The following is a 21144-nucleotide window of genomic DNA, read 5'->3' as shown; positions in this document are numbered from 1 at the left end:
CATAGAGTCGACCCTCCCTTACATGTAGGGTGTGGCACTGCCTTTAATAATGATGATAATTCAGTGTTGAACAATCTATAGAGTAACTGAATTCTGCTGTGCCTGGTCAACTTGGTTTTAGTCAGTGTAGTTCATACAGTTAAATAAAGAAATGTTTCTCCATTAAATGTGTCCTTTTCATCATGTGTGCATTATTCATCACCAAGCATAAAGATTAGTGACAATTGAGTCACAGCATTGGTTTCCATGCCATAGAGGAATGGGATCTACAACAAAAACTATACAAACCATTAATATTGGAGTAACCAAGGAAAACAGGCTCCACCATACTGGTATGCAAACTGTAGTAAAGTTTTTGTTTTGTTTTGTTTTGTTTTGTTTTCTGTTTTTGAGGTGAGTCAACAGGTGAATGATATTCAGTATAGAGATAACAGCCCATGGTATATTCTTTTTCAGTAGACTTTGAAATTCATACAATGTAGATGTGAATCTGAGCTTCAAATCAAATATTACATGTTAGCCAACTGAATATGCAGAGATACTAAGATCATTATAAAGGGCCTTTTTATCAGACTGTGGTGCACTTGCATGCCAAGCATATCTACTACAGTATTGAAAATGTCCAAACAACTGTATGTTGCTCCTGAATAAAGAAGAATATTTGTCTGGAATATCCCAGTTAATCTTGAACTTTCTGTCTTTTTTGCAGTCTTTGTGTTCTTTGGAATATACATGTACCCTATCACTGTTCTGGGCTTTGTCTTCTAAAATTTCCAATTGAAATTAATATGAGACACCTTTAAACTTACAATTGATTGGGGGAATTACAGCTGATTTGAATCATTCACAACTCTTTGTAAGACATGGTCGTGTTGTACTTTTGTATGCCCTCCCGTAGCTATGAGCAATAAACTACCTCCTCCAAAGCATGTGGAAAAGTGTTGGTAATATTAGGGCATCTCCAAACTGGTTGAACTTGTTAGGTTTCTGCAGTGTAATGTTCGAGAATATAAATTCATTTTAATTCCTTCCTATTGTCACTCTAACCCAAGAAAAGCATCTGAAAGAAATTCAGATGCTGTGTAGGCTTCCAAATGAAAATGAAGACAAACAAGTATGATTAAATACAAATACGAACTGTTTCAAATTTTGAGTCACAGTGGCCAAGGACAAAGTCAGAATTACATTGGTCAAATGGTATTGCAAGCAACAATCTCTCAAATACAAACAAATGTGGTGCAGGGATAAGTTGTGATGGGGTAATTCACTGGTTTGATGTTGGTGTATATCCCTGTGAAGGTCATAGGTCAGAGCTTATATCAATTTTAATGTTGAATTTCATGACAACTAGAAAATATTAAGTTCAATTGAAAAATATCACAAAAAGTTTGAGTATGACATTGAGAGTAATTCATTGAGTTAGTAATGAGCTTGATGTTTCAAAGATCCGAAGGTCAAGGGTGAAATTGGTAAATTTCAGGGTTATCACAGAGTAAGGAAATCCAAAACAGTGTGGAGAAATGTGATGTCACCCAACTGATGAGACTCATGAGTTATTGGGAAGTCATGAGCTTTCTGGTGCATAGCCCATTAGGCAACCCATATAACCCTTAATGATAGGCACTCATGTGGAAACTGTATGTCAGCATGAAAATGAAAACTATCCAGGCACAGTAAACAGGCAAACTAAACCCCCCCCCCCCCCACAAAAACAACAACAACAACAAAAAACCAACAAAAAACAAAAACAAAAAGCAAAAAGAAAGAAAGCATCAAATGCATTTCACAATAATAATGAGGATGATTAGGCACAGTTAGACATACTTTTCACATGATGCATTCAGAAACTGTCAAATGTTTGCTCTAAAATGGACACACAGTGTAAGAAATGATAGCAAAATTTCAGTTTGGCAAACACGAAAAAGCAAACTTTCAGCGAAAAACGTACATCAACAGTATTGCGATCTCAGAGCATACATGTATCTTAGCGTGGTTACTACATAGTAGGTGTTTTCACATCAGCCCGATAAAAATCCAAGCTCGAGAAATTTTTCGCGATTGTGAGTTAGCGCGCTATTTCATTTCTTATTCACATCAGCCCGAAGAGAATCAGCCCGAATTTTTGTCGAGCTAATTCGACAGCTGAGTATGTGCAAACAGCATAATTAATGTGTGTGCCCTCTCAAAAATTCCTCGTGATTTCTGTTTAGTTTGCCTCGATCGATCGGGTCACACACGCTAGGCATAATGGATGCATCGCGCTAGTTTCTCGAGTCATTTTCACATTATCAAATAGCGCGCTACTATCCCGTTATTTCAGAAATTTCCTGATTTGGACTCCAGAAATTTTCTCGATCAGATTGATACAATTAGCGTGTTAATTTGTGTTCACATTATTAAATAGCGCGCTATTTCGCTATCGGGAAAATTTCCCAAGTCAGAAAATAGCGTGCTATTTCGAAACATCGGGCTGATTTTAAAACGCCTAATGATTTATAATCGATGACAAGTTGGGCTGTAGCAGTTTCCAGCAATCTTCCATGCAAGAGTGAGTAACATGCAGCTTGTTGAGAAATACTACTGCTATAGCGTCATCGATCATCATTGATCAGTTAATGATCTACCTACCCACTAGTGAACAAGGAACACTTCAAGAATAAAATCAGGTACACCGGTCTAAGTCATTTTACCCTTTTGATCTCAAAATACTCCAGAACAACTCATTATCCTGGTAAATCATGTCAACCAGACAAGTTTCTCGGTAGACCCTTTTGATATATTGCTAGTAAATCCCAAACAGTGGAAGATGGATTTTGAGCCCCTCTGAGAACTACACAGTATGTTTTACCTTTAAAGGCAGAGAGGTATGAATATAGGCATGTAGAGCTACAGTAAGCATGGCCAAGTTCCTGTACAGTATGTCCCCCAAAGAATTACTATCAGATTTTCGCATTACTAACACCCAGTATGATTAAGCTGTCTAAACGCTACTTCAGAGTCTTGAAATATAACATCTTAGCTCTATTTTGCAGAAAACCCCATTCAATTTGGGTAAACGGTTACAGAGAAATGTGGATTGTTGTAAAGCATGTTGTGAGTCTGATTCTTTCAAGTTTAGCACTTGGATGCTCTTGGAACTGCATATCAATGTGTGAACGCAATAGACAGAACTTGGAGGAAAGAGATTCGTGACATGCTTTTAAAAAATTCCTCATCTCTCTTTGACTTCTGAAGCAAATCGAATGGGGATTTCTGTAAGATATGGGCAGTGAGTTATCGTTTCATACCTTTTAATTGTAGTTGGATTATTTCACCATTTTTAAAGTTATCATTGTGGAGGGTACCATTGTAGTTTTTTTTCGGGGGGGGGGGGGGGTGGGGGGAGGGGGCATACGATACTGTAAACTTTCTTTTTACATAACTAGGATGGATTACAAACTGTCTGGGTCTTTCCATGCAGGCCAGCTGGTGAAGATCCTGATCATATCTGGAGTGACCCGCTACTTGGAGTTCAAGTCTGTGGAGGGCAGCTATGTGTTCAAGGATGGCGCTGTACACAAGGTGCCTGCCACTGAAACGGAGGCACTAACCTCTTGTGAGTAACACCCATGGTATTGCAGCAATTTGCCTGCACAGTGTACGTCCCTTTGCATGGGGGGAAAAAAGAGAAGGAGGGCGGAGGGGGTGTACTGTACAAGCTGAAATTTTCGTGGTGGTTTTATTTTCGCAAATTTCGCGAATTGCCTTTGAAGCAGGAAAATAACAACACGCAAAAATAAAAACGCGCAAATAAGTAAGTTCAGTTAGACCCTTGCAACCGTGAAATTAACAACACGCGAAAACGTCCTCCAAGAAACAATTTGGGAAGATATGTGTACGCGAAAATTTCAGCTCGTACAGTATGTATATCATGAGTTTAAAAGCAGAATGAAGAATTACAATATTGACTGTTGTTGATGCCCTTATGCTTCCCATGTGACAAAACAATTAACATCTGTTTTGTTGTATTTTTTGTAAGGTATTGGGGGCAGTGGTTAAAAAAATGTTCTGAGTTTACCGTATCACATTATTTGATGCATTGTAGGTCAGTTGTATCACAAAACATGCTACCATATACAAATTGTTCAATAAAGTCTAGTTAGATATTACGAGATAACACTTTTTTTCTCTCAATAAACCATAACTGTAGATGGTTTATTCTGGAAACAATTTTGTTATAACTATTGTTTACATTTTGTATTTTTGACAATACTAAACATTGATTATCCTGATTAATATTTTTACAGTGGTTCTGTCCATAACTCACATTTTAGAACTAATGTGAAACAGTAAAGCTGGGTTTTTGTTTCATCTGCAAATGGTGTATTGTGCCTTTAAGGATGAAAATCACAATGAGTTCATATGGACTTAACTTAGTCTTTATTTATTGTTAAGCACTCCTTTATCCTATTTCCTATTTTTTTTTCAAAGTATATTTCTTCATTGTTAGTCCTTCCTTTAATGGCTCATCTTTTACTGTGTAGCATTTTCCCCTGCTCTCTCCCTCCTCCATTTACTGTAAAACCAAAAACATTCACAGCATGACATTTTCACATATTGCCACTGCCATCCAATGCCTTGTGTAGAAAACAAAAAACTTTCACTTGCATTTTGCTTTTGTGAATTTTGGTTCCATGCAAGATTCGCGGAAGTTTCATGCACAAAATAATTTCTGGCTTTGGAGAATCTCATGCATAAGAAATAGGTTTGGAGTGAAGCAGTGTTTCCAAAGCATCCACAAGGCATTCGTATTTATACCAGATACATTTTTATGAAATTTGCCAGCATACTTACGCTGAACAATATGGTTGTTGAACTGGGCAGAAAAATGCTCGTACTAATGTTCAAATCGAGGGAAATGTGAAATCTCACGTTTTCTCTCTTGGGCAGCACTAATGTCCGTTACGGAGAAGACCAGCTTCCGTGGCTTCCTCAAGTACATTGCCGAGTTCAACCCAGAGGATCTGAAGGATGAGGTGGACCCCGAGAAGACCACAACCCAGGAGCTGTACGACAAGTTCAAACTCAAGAAGCCAACCACTGACTTCACTGGACATGCCCTTGCCCTCTACAGGGATGACAGGTGAGGGGGGTGTTCTTCAGAACTACTGCTGCTACCACTACTGCTGCTGCTACTTCTACTACTACTACTACTACTACTACTACTCCTACTACTACCACCACCACTACTACTACTACCACCACCACTACTACTACTACCACCACCACTACTACTACTACCACCACTACTACTACTACTACCACCACTACTACTACTACTACTACTACTACTACCACCACTACTACTACTACTACTACTACTACTACTACTACTATTACTGTAAAACGAGGAATGTTCTCGTGCATTTTAATTTCACGAATTTCGCGAGAGCCAAGATTTGCAAAATTAAAATGCACGCGAAAGTTCTTGTCTACATTAATGCATTGAATGTTACAGGCAACTCGCGAATATTTCATGCTGCAAAAATACTGTTTTACAGTATTACTTCTACTACAACTACTACTACTGCTACTTCTACTACTACTACCACAGTGCTGCGTCTTCTACCACTACTACTACTACTACTGCTTCTACTACTGCCACTACTATTGCTACTACTACAACAACAACAAATATTACTAATACTACTACTTCTTCGTCATCTTGGTCTTTATCTTTGTCTCATATCTTCTTTTTTCATTTCTCTCTGCTTCTCCTAACTTTGCTAGTATTTTGATGATTTGTATTTATATATTTTTTATTAGTTGATAGTGCAAGAAAGTTTTACTTGTTTAGGTCGTATTCCTTATGTGCAGAGAGCTGCAGGCATATCAGGACATGCTTGCAGTTCCATTGTTTTCCTCTTCTGCTTTTCTACATCTCGTGTTGCTCAGTAAATTCAGTAAAACTAACTGCAGATATGTAGTCATTTTTTATGGCATTTGAGTGAGAAACGTCTGTGTATGTTGCATTCTTTGGGAGGATGGTGGCTTGACAAAAGAAAAGCCTAGAAAGAGAAGAGATGAGGAGGGAAGTGACATAGGATGGAATTTGCAAGACAAACAATGATTTATTTTTAACCGTGATGTATTGTCTGTTAATCTCGCTGTATGTGCCAGGTTCTTCTTCTGTCACACCATAACTATGAATTGAATACTGTGTATGAGCACTGTAGGAGTCAGGCAGGTAATCTTCTCTTCAAATTTTAATGACACTGTGCAAACTGGGGTTGCTGCTAGTATAGATGAGTTCATTAGGGTAATTGATCACTAATGTCCTGCTCAAATATTTACATGCGAAAAGATGGAGTATTTTTTTTTTTGTTGTTCATGATGTTCATTTCCACTGACATGCAAATGGCATAAGTCTGCCTGTTTAAAGTTCACATCGTTTTGAGCAAAGACCCATTCACATGTGAAGAAAGTAAAGGGAGTACTTTCTGTGCTAGAGGAAAGAAAACATATGCTGTAGGAAACTATTTCTTGAACTATATGATGTGTAGCGAAATTACGTTAACATATTCAAACAGCATGGAAAAGATTGGGGTGTTTTCTTCTCGTGGACCATCTTAAAAATCAGAAACGTTAACATAGCAAAAGAGTTATTTTGATGGTCTGTAGGTTTAAGCAAATACCTCTTTACATTTGAGGAAAGAAACTGTCCCTAAATAAAGTGAAACAGTAACTTCCATGTTTTATTAAATGTGTTTTCAAAGGAGCAGAAAATTTTACAGGTAAAGGGCATATGGCTGATACAGTGCTCACCCATTAATCAGGAACCGCTTTACAAGTGCAGCAAAGCTTGATGTAACAAATTTTCCATGTGTTATTTCCACCGCTTAATCAGAACCATATAATCGGGACAAATTCTGGCTGAAACACTGCTATTGTCCGTCATTAATTTCTAAAAATAATAGGTAAATCCTTAGAAATAATTGCAGGTATTTCATTTCCTTACCAGAAGGGTTATTTTCTAATCAATTCTAGATAGATTATGCCAATTACAGTCTAAACATTTGCCATTACTCAGTAGGATGTAGTGCAGGCGGTCATCTTATGATTGTCATCGGCATCTGCTCAAGCACTTTACCATCCTTTCAGTGCGATATGGAGAGTCACCTTTCCCACATGCAGCCCATACTCTTCTTGTTTGTGCATAGTATGCATGCAGTGTGTGTGTTCGTGTCTTACAGACAGCATAAGGAGGCATGAATTTGAGGAAAATGTGTTCCTACTCTCATCGCAATCAGCAGTGTACCTCTTTCTCTGCATTGATATGGTCCTACCCATCGCGACTTGATGTACTTTGAACTCTAAAAAGGGTTATTTTGTTGATCAAATGAATGAAGGTTTGTTCCAATGAAGCGTTTGCCAAAATTGTGAGACTGCTGTGTCTTTTTCTTTTTCTTTTTTTGCCGTTTTGTGTCTGCATGTCATAGCGCATGTGTACTTATTGCTGTGGTTATCGGTGGGTTTAACAACTGTGTATGGTTAGTGTAAAGCCCACACACTGGGCTTCATGTTGTGTGGTTTGTAGGGGCTATATCAGCCACCGCTTAAGTGGGAGCACCGCTTGAATGGGAGAAAAACTTCGCTCCTAACCCCTCCCGATTAAAAGGTGAGCACTGTATATGGAATGTTTCATGCATGCAGTCATATCTTTTGCACATGAAAACTGTGTATGAGGTCAGTCTTCTTGGAAGATAACCTTGTCTCCCCAATAATGTCATATTCAGAGAAAGAGGGAATGATGTTGAGAGAGGAAAAAGGCAAGGAGAAGGAGAGTGAAAGAGAACAAATATTTATGTCTGACTAAACTTTATTTGTCAAATGTGTTGATCATAGTTATCTACAAGAGCCATGTGGAAAGACCATACAGAGGATCAAGCTGTATTCTGAGTCCCTCCATCGCTATGGGAAGTCTCCCTATCTCTACCCCATGTATGGACTCGGAGAACTGCCACAGGGCTTTGCCAGGTAATGGATGAACCCCCTTCCCCCTTTAAGAAGTCAATGGCTTGTCACTATTCCGTTTAACCCTGAACACGCTGCATTCAATGGGATGGCATGTGGGTGGTGAATGTCAATTTAATGTTGACCAGCGTGTGCCAGAGTGGTTTAATTTAAGCAAACTATCACCCAAGAGTTTGCAAAATACATTTCATACAAGAATGAGTCTTTTAATTCATTCAAGCACCACAAGGCAGATTCATCAGTGGAAGAGGTATCATCAGAGAAAGAAAAGGAAATGATCTACAGCTTTGTAGTACACTCAATGCTAGAGTATTAGAACCTTTGTTCTATCCCTGTAGCTCATAAGGCACATCAAAGTGTAGAATTGCATATTGTGTATGACATTGATTTATACAGATGTAACATTCCATCAGCTTTTTTACCAACCATTTAACGTTAATACCTCATTTTTCCTTATTTCTTCAGGTTTTCAGTGGGAATATCATGCAGCCCCCCCCCCCCCAAAAAAAAGTAAAAGACAGATTTTATTTCTCTGATACACAAGACAACTTAAATCACCAACTGTATCCAGTAAGCCCTACATATCTACCTACCCATGGCAGCAGATATGGAATATCAGTCTTTGACATGAAAACACCACATTTTATAGTGTGCCTCCACTTATTATGATTTGATTGCAGACACACGAAGGTAAGTTATTTCAAACTTGAAACAAAGTAATAGTTTTGTTGTACAATATGAACAAGTTTTATCATGTGTGTGAGATATTCTGGCAGGAATCATTCGATTTTGAGCTTTTAGAGATGAACTTTAGTCACTGGTACTATTTTAAAGTAGTTTGAACTTTTATGAAAGAAGAGTCATATGATTCTGTTAAAAGTGTTTGTAGACCTGTATTATGTGAGAATGATTTCTGTGATGCCTCTCGCTCTTAGGGAGATTTATGACACTGTTGAGGAAAACTTATTTGAAATGAGTATGTAAATAAAGTGAAAAGTATAGTTTGAATCCCACTGTGGGTTGAAAGATGTAATCACCGTAGGAGGACTCCTGGAATAGATCTTTCATTTCTCCCCCCATTCTCCCCCCCCCCCCCCCAGGCTCTCTGCCATCTACGGTGGCACCTATATGCTGGACAAACCCATCGATGAGATCGTGATGGAGGACGGCAAGGTGGTCGGCGTCAAGTCGCAAGGGGAGATGGCCCGCTGCAAGATGGTGATTGGCGACCCCTCCTACTTCCCCGACCGGGTCAAGAAGGTCGGGCAGGTGGCGCGTTACATCTGCCTGCTGAACCACCCAGTGCCGAACACTTCGGACGCTGCCTCCTGTCAGATCATCATCCCTCAGAGCCAGGTCCAACGCAACTCTGGTAAGTGGAGAGCTCATTGACGCTAGTCAGGGGAACATAACGATTGGATTATATGATCCTAGTATACAAATGACGCACAGGTCTGAGTGCGTCAGTCGGAATTGTGTGCATAAGGTAACTATGGAATGCTTAACCCACGAGGCGAAGCCGAGTGGGTTTAGGCTAAATTCCATAGTTACCGCATGCACACTATATTCCGACTGACGCACGAAAAGACATGTGCGTCATCTGATTTATAGAATGGGTAATTTTCTAGTCAAAAACCCATTTTTCTATCGTGTTACCCGATGACAAAATTACTGGATGCATTTCTTTTTGGCTTGCCGTAAACAAGCATGCATTAGTTTTTACTGCACGCACGGCCAGCCATGCATCAGTATTTACTGGACGCATGGCCAACCTGAGTGCGCGAACGCTTGCTTAGTGCGCAAACCTTTGTTACAAGTACGCGTACTCTTGCTACAAGTGCGCGATAACATGTTTACCACACGGTGACTCAGCGTACGTAGCGTGCGGCCAGTAAAAATCAACACATAGCTCTCGACCAATCAGATCGCAGGATTCTCGCTACCCATTCTATAATAGATATTATATGACTCTTCATCCCTCATTATGGAATTGCAAGACTATAATCCTATAGAAAGCAAAAAAATATGACTGCCATAAAAATTATGCAGCTATTTCCTTTTACCGAGATCCATCGTGGACGTGCTGTAGTGGTCTAGTGGTTTGTGCGCTTAACTTTCGGTCAGCAAGTCCAAGATTCAAGGCCCGGTCATGGTGCTTGCATCCTGAAGCAAGATACTGCCTCTCTACTGGAGATCTGGATTAATGGTTAAGTAGGAAGGTACTGGAGGAAGCTGAATGTTAATTTAGTTGGATTTAGCATGAAAACCCCCCCCCCCAAAAAAAAAAAACAAAAAAACAGCAGCTTGGAGGGGGGGGGGGGTGATTGCAAAGTTCATGTGTGTGGGTGTAATGTCAGTGTAAAGGATGTTGCAAACCTTAATGTGGTGGAATAGCACAGCTTTAAACTCTTGGTATCAGTAACCTTGTCAGGAGTGCATGCATCATTGATGTAGACAATTGTTGCCCTAAAAAAGAAGATCATAGACTGCAGGCATCCTGAGGAATCAAGACGTCAAACTTCAACAGGTAAGAAGAAAAAGTAGTTGGTCTGTATTAAAGAAAAAAAACAGTAGATGAGTTCGTGTGTGCTGTGTACATGGATAATAATTTGTATTAGTAGTCTCACAGCAGCCTGAAACATTTGACTTACTCGATGTGGTACTTCCGATGTTGCCAGACATCTACATCCTGGTGGTCTCCAGTGCCCACAACGTTGCCGCCAAGGGATGGTACATTGCCCTCGTGGCCACCACTGTGGAGACAAGTAATCCAGAGGATGAGCTGAAGCCAGGCCTGGACCTCCTGGGAGACATCTCCCACAAGTTCTTCTCTGTCTCCGATCTGTACGACCCCATCGATGATGGGACAGAGAGCCAGGTAAGAGGTGGAATTTAAGCTTTTGTTCTCTCCCTTTAAATTCCTCAGCCCCCAAAAGGATGCTTGGGCATCATTTTCTTCAATGTTCGTACACCCATAATTTTGTGACATGATTTAACAACAACAACAACAACTACAACAAATCTTCAGTGGATCCTTTTGATGCTTGGCCCAGCCACATGAGGTGCTGCTTTGAACTTTGGGCAAAATTTCACAAGGTTAAAAGCTTAAATGTTCCATAACTTTGCCTTTACAGCCCATTTTCCAGTCAGGAGAATGCCAATAGCCAAAAGCCCATGGCCATTTTCAGGTTGTCCTTCATTGGTATGTCCATACCAGATCTGGTTATCAAAATGCCATTGAACAGATTGTCTTGGCACCTGACTGCAAGTACATGTATGTTACATGAGGCAAAGATGTGCTGATCATATTTTGATCAAAATCCTCAAAGGTTGAAGGTCAGAGGTCAGGAAGGACTGCCCAGTGGTAATTTTATGTGGTATAAAAGATAGAAATGAATGAATGAGTAGTTACCTGAAATGACGGGTGCCAAGGGAGAAGGGCCAAGGTTAGAGATTACCAAAATATAGCTTTAGTGAATATGAATCAAATCAAACCGACTTGACTTGAATTATAGTGTTCTGGCCATGCCGTCCACTTATTTAAGGTCAAGTAACGGTGCCTTTATGTGTAATGAATGGATATGAATTAAAAAACATGTCCTTTTGCAGTGAGGGTATAAGGTCATTCTTTGGTCAGTGGTCCAGATCAGTGATCTCATCATATGATGTATGCGAAGGAACATGATGCTTGTGGCAGATATACTTATTGCTTGAGAAATGGAGCTTTCCCAGTTTTTTGCATGCAGTAGTCGAATTGCTCCAGATTTGAACCCAAAGCCAACCAGAATGGTGTGGGTCCTGTCCAAAGTTTTGGGGAGTTTGAGAGTCGGGTAGAGAGCAGGTTTAATTGTGTTTTTCTTTTTCTCATCTGGCCATCAGATCTTCATTTCACGTTCGTACGATGCTACCACCCACTTCGAGACGGTGTGCGAAGACATCCAGGATATATACTTCAGGGCGACGGGCAAGAACTTTGACTTCTCCAAGGTTCAGCAGGATTTAGAGGCCAACAAAGACAGCCAATAGGTCCTCGTGGGGTCTCTCCCTGCCCCGCCCCACTTACTCCCCTACTCCTCCACCCCCCCCCTACACCTGCTCAGCAGCGCAACTTTCATCCTATCATAGACTCACTCACAGCCGTGCAAAATGTTCTCTGTCTTTTTCTCGTGTGAGTGCATTAAAGAGAAGAAAAAGAGCATGTTATCAAGGCTTTTGTGCTCACAGAGGCCATCCCACTGTGTAGATTTACTCCATGTACTACTGTTCCTGTGCGCAAGCTGTTTCTGCCGTTAAAATGAAATAAGATCCTAACAGACTTAAAGAGGAAGTACTTAACACTGCTTGTTTGTAACCACAGAACATCTCATAGGTAGGTTCGATATATATATATGACTATATACGTATGAATATTCATCAATGAAGTTTGTGTTGATTGGCAGATGGTCTCGCTGAACTCTGCAAGTGTTGATTTTTCATGGCAAAGGCTACATTCCGTGGTCAGCAATTTCTAAACAAAGCAAGTGGATTATGCATCCATTTGTTTTAGCATCTTACTTACTCCCTTCTTGCGTTCTCTTTCCCTTTCTTTTATTCTTTATCTCTCTCTCACTGAACACTCTGCACCATTTCTGATATTTTTTTTTCTCTTTCTTAGTCCTTTATGTTTCTTCTCCTTATCAGTGATGTAATCATGGATGCTAACATTCCAAAATAATGAGTTGTAAAAGTAGGAAGAAGTTTGACTTCACAGATTATTTGTTGATTTCAGCTGTTGACGTCGACCAATCATGCTTCCTTGTATATCGGAGATGTTCACTTGTACAGAATGCGATTGTATTTAATGATATCTATCATAATTCACTGAGGAGTCATGCCTTTTTTCGCTGTTCAACTTAAAAAAAAAGGAGAAGAAGAAAGAAATAATGTGTGTATACTGCAATTGATTGTTTGTGTGTACTAAAGTGTTTACCAGTGGTATGTTTGTAGTGAAGCAAGTTACACCTTTGCTACTCCCTGTGATACGTATGCATAAAGATATACATATATCTCAATGTGCAGCAATTCTATGTAGGCAGCATATTTCAGTAGGCAGAAACCTGTGAGACGTAGAATTCAGTTGACTCTGCAAGGCCTTTTCACTATATTGTACATGAAACCATGAAAATTTCACAGTGGAGAACCATGCGTTTAAAATCAGAACAAATGGATACACAGGAAGGCAACATCATATTAGCTCATGACACCATTGTGATCAGTAGGCATGGTTTATTAAGAAAAATAAAAAGGTGTGACTATTTCATACTGATGGAACACCTTGTTCGTGCATAATGTTTCATGTATCATTCAACTGATAGAGCTGCTTTAGAAGATAGCAAGAACGCACAACTCAGAGAGCATTAGTTTAACAAAAACTGTGATGCTTTAGAAGGTAGCAAGTGTACACAACTCTGAGAGCATCAATTTAACTAAAATTGTGTGTAATAGTTGCTGCTAACATCTCTGTCTTGAATGCTGCCACAGTATTCATGCTTAATGGTGCAGTCAACCCAGAATTCACACTGCTACTCCGAAAAGGAAAGGGAGGCTTTGTGCTTAGATTCGTTGTTGTGTGTGATTCAACAGAGATGTGCGGGTCATCGGCCTCGGCACAGTAGCTAACACAGAACCAGACTCCATTTGTAAAGGACTGTGGTAAATTCTTGTGCAACACCTAGAGCAGGACAATCGTTTGCCCTCTGTAGCGAAAGCTTACGTGTGCCGTTGATATTGTGAGCTTGTAGATTAGGCCGTCCCCAGAAGTGCAGAGGTTACTGTGTAGTTTGCTAGATCAGTTTTGCAGTGATACCATGCTGTATACAGCTCCCTACTTGTGACACTGGCATTTGAGAAAACAACAATTAAAGATAAACAACAAAACAAGTTGGTGTGTGACTAACTTCTTGTCAACAAAGACGTTCAGTAATGCTAGAATAGAATACAGATACGTGTATGCACACATAAAAACATAGATGAAAGAGAAACAACAGCCTAGCTTTGGAAGGATAGAGGGTAATGATGTGCAGAATAATCCTGTGTGAGCGAGGTTGGAGGGTTTTCAGAGAGGTCAACATTGGTTATTACCTAAAACCTATTACAAAACTTCTTGGTTGCACAGATAAAAAACTGTTTCATGGATCTCGAGTGGTCTTGTTCTGATTCTGATAATTTGACACATTTCCCGTGTGTCTCATCTTTGCAATAAGTTGCAGATATTTTGTCTCTTGATAATGAACATGTACGTGAAATGCAGTGGCATGCGTCATGTGGGTATTTCTGGTCAATTCTCAGTGACGTGGTCAGATGCTATGAGTGATGGGGGAGGGGGGGGGGCAGGGCACAGAAAGGGAATAAAGTGCAGCGACATGCATTTGCACACATCATATTTCATCAAAAAATTCATGAATTTCAGAACCAGCATCTCACAGTGCCAGTTATAGTGTATCCCACATGGTTTCCATTTGTAGTGACAGAGTTAAACATTTTGCCTATCTCTATTCTGTGCTTGAATATCACAGGCCTGTAGATTATTGATTGAAATTTTATGTTCATGAAGAGGCTTGGATTGGACAAAAAGTACTATTTTCATTTATTTTAAACAATGTGATACACTGAGATTATTGGACAAGTCTATCATTTCCTTGGAGGCAATGTCATTTCTATTCAGAACATGTTTTTATTTTCTTCTTTTTTCAAGATAAGAGTGGTATGTTTAAAAACTGTGTGACGGGAGCATATTCAGTTTGTATATTTTTATTTATTGTCTGTGATCTTGCCTTTATTTGTAACATTGAAATTGTGTTGGGGAAGCTAAGAGAGGATAAGATATTCTGCTGAGCAATATGCATTGGCAATTTATTTTAGTGCAAAGTAGAGATGAATGAATTCTCACATGAATGTCTCGTTTGTAGTAGGCCAGGCGTAGATGAGCTTTTCAAAAGCACCCACAGTAACTGTTTTCTGCAATATAGAACATTGCCATTTGTTGTAAGTTTTATTCAATCATGTATAAACTGTATGAAATTTATCTTTATTTTAGTGTATGGCAAAGTCTACTTACTAGTGCAATCTGCTTCTTCCTTCCTAGAGTTTTTTTTACCAGTAGCTGCAAAGCACTTTGTTGCCAGTGTCTTCAGGTGCTTTGACTTTCGACAATTCTGAATCTTGTGCGCTCATCGTATCGGTGGTGTCGGGGGATACAACTGTGTCGTGATTATTTGTCGGTGTTTTCCTAAGTGCGGAGAGACTCCAAAAGATCCCATGCATCTTGAAAGCGTTTGACACAAAAAAGAATCTGTGTTGCGGATGGGAAATGGGCAGGAGTCAATGAATATCGTGGCGGTGATTTGTGGTAGAAATTGTAGGAAGCCACGGTAAGACACTCACAATACTTGGAGTAACATAGTGGAGCATTTGCAAAAGTGTTCGTGAAATTATGTATGAAGAATATGATTATGTAATATGGTCATATATTTCTAATTAGGCTCCTGTTGTTAATGGAAGAATGATACAATGCCCACAAACAAAAATTTAATGTGTTATTTCTTTTTTGATTTCTCCACTTGAATGTGATTTTACAAAGTGCTCACAATCTTGCTAATGTCTCACAAACAGTAGGGATTCACATTGAACTTGCTTTTGTGGTCAGAAGTCACAGCATAGTACTGATGTAACTTACAATTATAAATTAGCACTACTTGAAAATATTTAAAATGAAAAATTTCATCACTGGAGCTGCCAGATTTTGAGCATGGATGAACCGCTTCTTTGCTGTTTCAGTATGTTCCTTTGCTCTCAAACGTTGATGAATGTGATGAGAATTTCAACAATTGTAAAGAAGATTTGTGCAGTCTTGGTGTTGCAGTTGCAGCACAAATTCTTTGTTCTCTTGTTTTCTTTCCAATGGGAGAGCGTATGATGCATACTGAACCGATAGGGTGTCAATAAGCGAATTGATGTTGATCAAATGTGTGGTAAGAGAAAAAAACGTAGGTAAAATGCATTTACTTTGCTTGGGAATAAATGTATGGTCATCTGCACGCACTATCCAGTGAATGTGAGAGCCGTGTCTTTATTTTATGTAATCTGTCCTCACATGAGGTCATAGAGGTTCAGTGTTGGTTAAGAAAGGAGTTCGCAACACACGTACGTATTGTGTTTGGGGTTTTCTGTCCGTCTGTCCATTTGTATGGACACCCAGTGACATAAATTAGGTACATCTGGTACCCTCTGTTGGATTTTCGAGGCCCTTTGGGTTTGCTATAGTGTATAAGATTAAACGGAATTGATTACAAATATTACAGTAAAATCCCTGGAGGTCAAATGTCATAAGAGAATGATCAATTAGAGGAGATTAAAGAGGTCAAATTCAAAGCTAAGGGTGAAAGATTAATGTTGTTTTACTGAGGAAGTTCAATGGGAAGGATACGATTTTACAAGAAAATGCCAAATTTATGCCGAGAAAGGCTGAAGGTCAGTGTTCAAAAATTTTAAAGGCCAAGAAGATTAGTTCAAGATAATTTCAAACAAAAACTCAGCCCCCCCCCCCCCTCAAAATATCCTCTTCTGCATGACTGGAGCCTATTGTTTTAAGACATACATGTACCAGATATTCCGTGACCAGTCTCTAGGTTACATTTTGTTGGGGCCCTGTTGTTACAGTACCTTAAGAAACCTGTGCCTTAAACAGTATGTTCTGTGTGTGTGTTTGTGTGTGTTTGTGTGTGTGTGTGTGTGTGTGTGTGTGTGTATGAACATACCACAAGGTTAGTGGTCAAGGTCAAATGTCAAGATCAGTTAACTTCGATGAACGACCATGTTTGTGGCAGATAATGATAGCCCTAGGGCCCTTTATAGTGAGAAAGAGTGGCTTTAACTGTTGGAAATCGTGTTGCAGTTAAACTGCTTTGGTTTTTGTTGTTTTCTTCGTTTTGTTTTGTTTGTTGTGCATGTGTGCGTGTATGTCTGTGTCCGTGTGTGTGTGTAACTGTGTGTCGCCATGCCTAATATTATTTTTGGTAACTCTATCCAGTTCAACTCTTCAGTGAAAATTGCAAAAATACTATAGTATGACATAATATATACACACTAATCAAGCAAAATGTTTATTCCATCGAATTTTATTGTTTCAGATGGCGATCAGATGGATAAGCGAGGATCAAAACCAGTCAGGCATCAATGAATTATACAATAGGCCTATATATATTGGTGCATATCATCTTTTTCCCCTCATTATTGTATACCACAGAAGATATACCTCAAACAGTGCCAAGGTCATCCAGTTATACACAATAAACGACGAAAAATTATTCTACAGAATTAGTAGCCCTAGGCTCCGTGAAATACTATGTCAGGTCCCAAATGAAACGACCCAACATGAACTACTGCCCATTTGGCATCTACAACCATTCAAATAATTTACGAAATGTGATGCTTTGGTTATTTTATCCCGGAGCTAAATGAACTACTGTACATAGATGATTTAAAATATATAAAATGAGAAATTGAAAATTGTATCTTCACTTTAGAAAGCATACGTTCTCTTTAACGAGAGGATGTGTGCTTTGCTGTTGTTTTGTTTTGTTTTGTTTGTGTGTTTGTGTTTGTGTGTGTGTGTAGGTGTGTGTGTGTTTTCGTTTGTAACACTATCACTACTGTTACCAATAATATTAAACAGTAGTACCTGTATACTGATTGAAATCTCTTTTTGCCAATGCAAAGAGGGCGAAAATAAACTTGAAGATCAGTTCAAAAGTCATCGCGGCAGCCTACGTGTCGCATGATCACTTTCTAATCTTCTCCACAGGATCATAGTATAGGCCTTTATGTCTCAATATTCACCAGAGATCAGTCTTGGATAACGAGAGGTTGCGTCCAGTTGCTCCAATTATTTCTCCAACGTTTGGGTTGTAAGGGATCGTTTGGTGTTTGGTATTCCGTTTGGAACATTACTTGCCTTGCTTCAAGATGTCTGCTACAAGTCCCGCTTCCAGCGCGACGTTTTCAGCACTCACTTCATGGACGACGACGAAAACCCTTGGATGAGAGATACAATCATCAAAATGTAAAGATCGCCGCGTAAAGATTTTCATCACTGAAATAACACCGCAAACCCTCAGCAGGGAGCTAAAGCTACCAGACTTTGTACTATAATCACAGAGACTCCAACCCCAACCACTTTCTGATCTGGAGATTCTCCCGCCCGAAACCCCTAGCAAACGGGAGACTCCAACTTGATGTGCGTGAAGTTCCTTGCGGCGGGGTATAGCAGAGACTCCAACTCTCCCGTTTTCGACGGGAGATCTCCCGCCGAAAGCCCATTTTTGCACAATCTCCCGTTCTCCCGTTTGAGATTTGATTTCTCCCGCCCTGGCTCTGTGTCTCCCGGTGGAAAGGATTTCTTACTTATTTCTATCGTATGTTGAAAAAACAAGCCTTTGATAGCACCAGAGAACATCTAGAATCCTAGGAACTTCGCGCTTCTCACACATCAACTTGGAGTCTCCCGTTTGCTAGGGGTTTCAGGCGGGAGAATCTCCAGATCAGAAGGCGCTTGGGTTGGAGTCTCTGGTATAGGGCCCGTCGAAGCTTTAGGGTTCTTATACCCCTTTCAGGTAATCGTGGATTCGGATAATAGGAGCAATAAGTCGTAAAATTTTGATTATATGAACGGAAGAGGAGTAAAAAAGTCCGCATTAATTTGATGCTGCTATTATCCGCATTAGTGCAGCATGAGGAGTTGATCGAGAATATTCCTCAAACTCTCAATGATGTGCTCTACTAATATTGCTGCATTCACTCAACCCACATGTCTATGAAGGTGAACTTGTCCTTTAATCTCTTTAGATGTCTGCCTATATTTCTATATTTGCCCTACAACCCATTTACACACACACACACACACACACACACACACACACACACACACACACGATTATATATATATATATATATATATATATATATATATATATATATACATATATACGCATATATCTGTGTATCTGTCTGTCTGATATATCTATCTGTCTATCCATCCATCTATCTATCTATCTATCTATCTATCTATCTATCTATCTATCTATCCAGTACCGGAATGTACACACTCGCACACAACATCATCATTATCATTATCATTATCATTGTGATTATCATTATCATCATCACCATCATCATCATCATTCATCACCATCATCATCATCATCCACATTGGCAAAAACGAAGGCACGAGCAAACCAATACATGCATATCATGCATGCCCTTAGATCTCCAGACAGAAAGAGACACGAAAGCATACATTGTATACGTACCTGTTTTCTTGAGTGGTCTTCAGAGATTTCTTCACGAAGTCGTTGATTTTCTTCGTCGCTTGTCGCTTTGCGTCGATACTATCGAAGGGTATGTTGTAAAATTGGACGTAGCCGGTGGGATCGCTGGTTTTCCGAATGACATTCTCGCCTGCTCTCACAACTATGGTGATTCCCTGCTCTAGAGAAATATAAAATTCATTAAGGTTTCGACAATCCAAATTACTGGTTCTTTATCTAGAAACAATATCAGACCTATCATTTTGCTAATCGTTGCAACCATCGTATACTATAAGGGGAATACAATTAGGTCTTATTTTTAGTAAAAATAGGTTTGATAGTATCATCAACAAGATATGTGAAATCCAAAATCGTTCTTGGAATTTCAGATAGTCATTTATCAGATCCAACTCATGGTAATCAGGGAAATTCGAACCAACTATTTAATGTTGACTTCATCATCTTCCGTTGTCCCCGTTGTTCAAAATAAAATCGATATTTGTTCCTCGGTGATCTCGGCACGGTCCGTGTGAATATTCTGTAATCCGCATGAACAAAAATTGTATCTTGCAGAATTGGGTAGGACTTTCTTCAATCATCCTACATGTGCTAAACCGGCTAAATTATGACATTAACATAGACCTGCGCGGGGTCAAAACTTGGCACTTGTGTTGTTGCTGTTGTTGTTGTTGTTGTTTTGTGTGTGTATTTCTGAATTCAGTAATCAAAACAAAAAGCATTTCGTTTTTTAAATTGGCATGGCTTATCCTGTCATTACAGAATCAATTATTCTTCTTGACAACAATGAATGACGGTGGAAATAAAACGACTTCTATACATTAGGGAAATATGTAAATATAATGCACAACAACATGGGTAAACATCAATACAATTTGAATGAATCTTCAGAATCATGTTTGCGAGCTCCACCTCTCTTTATAATTCACTTAATATAAGGTTATTGTTCAAGGGGTCGCCAGCGAGCAAAAATGTATAAAGAGATAGTATAAAGACACGTCTGATGTATTTTTCTATTATACAATACAACATGTATTGTGTACACATCGATACAATTTGAATGAATCATAGAAAATTATCTTTGCTTACTATAGGGGTTGCCAATGAGTAAGACTATACAGCAAGATCATTCAAATTATACAATCTTAATCTGCCGCATCTCTTCCTAGCAGAATTCTGTAAATACATACACGTATAGATTAATCCTTATTATCATATACACACATCTCGATATCATGTTACAATTTACTTTCAACATTAATTCCCAGTATTAATAAATAAATCAATATTATTTTTTATCAATATCAATTAGTAATGATATCAATCTGTATCCACTTTATTAATAACAATATGAATTTATATCAATATTGATAAATACACAATTAATCCATTTTAATTAACAGTATCATCACTTTTGTCAGTGCAGCAATGACATTGATTCATCAGTCAGTCTATAGGTATAGTGCATTAAGCGCGGGCGTGCACTCATTACAAAGTGCGGGAAGATATTTGACTTCATCTTAGCACACGACATTGTCGACATAATATAAAATCTTAAAAGAAAATTCAATCAAGTTACCAATTCGTCCACTCCCAAAAGTTCGGACAGTAGTCTTGAGAAATTCTGACTGAAATCCGAAGGCAGAGATTTCTGCGGGACGTTCGTCGTGAACACAGCGAGTGGCATGATGACAGTATTACAGATGATTATGATTGTACACTGTATTTTGTTCCTTTCTCGGTGGGTAGATTCCCAAGCATGTGCTGGTTC

At 39.1% G+C, this 21144-nt stretch overlaps 2 protein-coding genes across 2 annotated transcripts in view; one reads left to right on the top strand and one right to left on the bottom strand.

Annotated features, from left to right (window-relative positions):
• The window catches only part of LOC139742341 (rab GDP dissociation inhibitor alpha-like), a 30375-nt gene extending 14283 nt beyond the window's left edge, over positions 1-16092 (top strand). Inside the window, exons 4-9 of the mRNA XM_071652919.1 lie at positions 3461-3595; positions 4930-5122; positions 7885-8016; positions 9114-9385; positions 10692-10891; positions 11893-16092. Of these exons, the coding sequence (XP_071509020.1) occupies positions 3461-3595; positions 4930-5122; positions 7885-8016; positions 9114-9385; positions 10692-10891; positions 11893-12039 (1079 nt within the window). The 3' untranslated portion in view covers positions 12040-16092. The remainder of the gene's footprint in view (positions 1-3460; positions 3596-4929; positions 5123-7884; positions 8017-9113; positions 9386-10691; positions 10892-11892) is intronic.
• Positions 16093-17754: 1662 nt separating this feature from the next.
• On the bottom strand, positions 17755-21081 carry LOC139742393 (MIF-like protein mif-2). Its single transcript, XM_071652968.1, has 3 exons — positions 20953-21081; positions 19359-19531; positions 17755-18084 (listed from the first exon to the last, which is right to left on the bottom strand). The coding sequence occupies exons 1-3, from the start codon at positions 21058-21060 to the stop codon at positions 17997-17999; spliced, it is 369 nt and encodes a 122-aa protein (XP_071509069.1). The 5' UTR covers positions 21061-21081; the 3' UTR covers positions 17755-17996.
• Between the last annotated feature and the right edge of the window lie 63 nt (positions 21082-21144).

This window comes from Diadema antillarum, unplaced genomic scaffold (genome assembly GCF_040938485.1).
Source record: "Diadema antillarum isolate AM-2024a unplaced genomic scaffold, OU_Dant_1.0 seq00000998_RagTag, whole genome shotgun sequence".
NCBI classification, from domain to species: domain Eukaryota; kingdom Metazoa; phylum Echinodermata; class Echinoidea; order Diadematoida; family Diadematidae; genus Diadema; species Diadema antillarum.
Note: the sequence above shows the minus strand (reverse complement) of the source record. Positions and strands in the feature narration are given on the sequence as shown.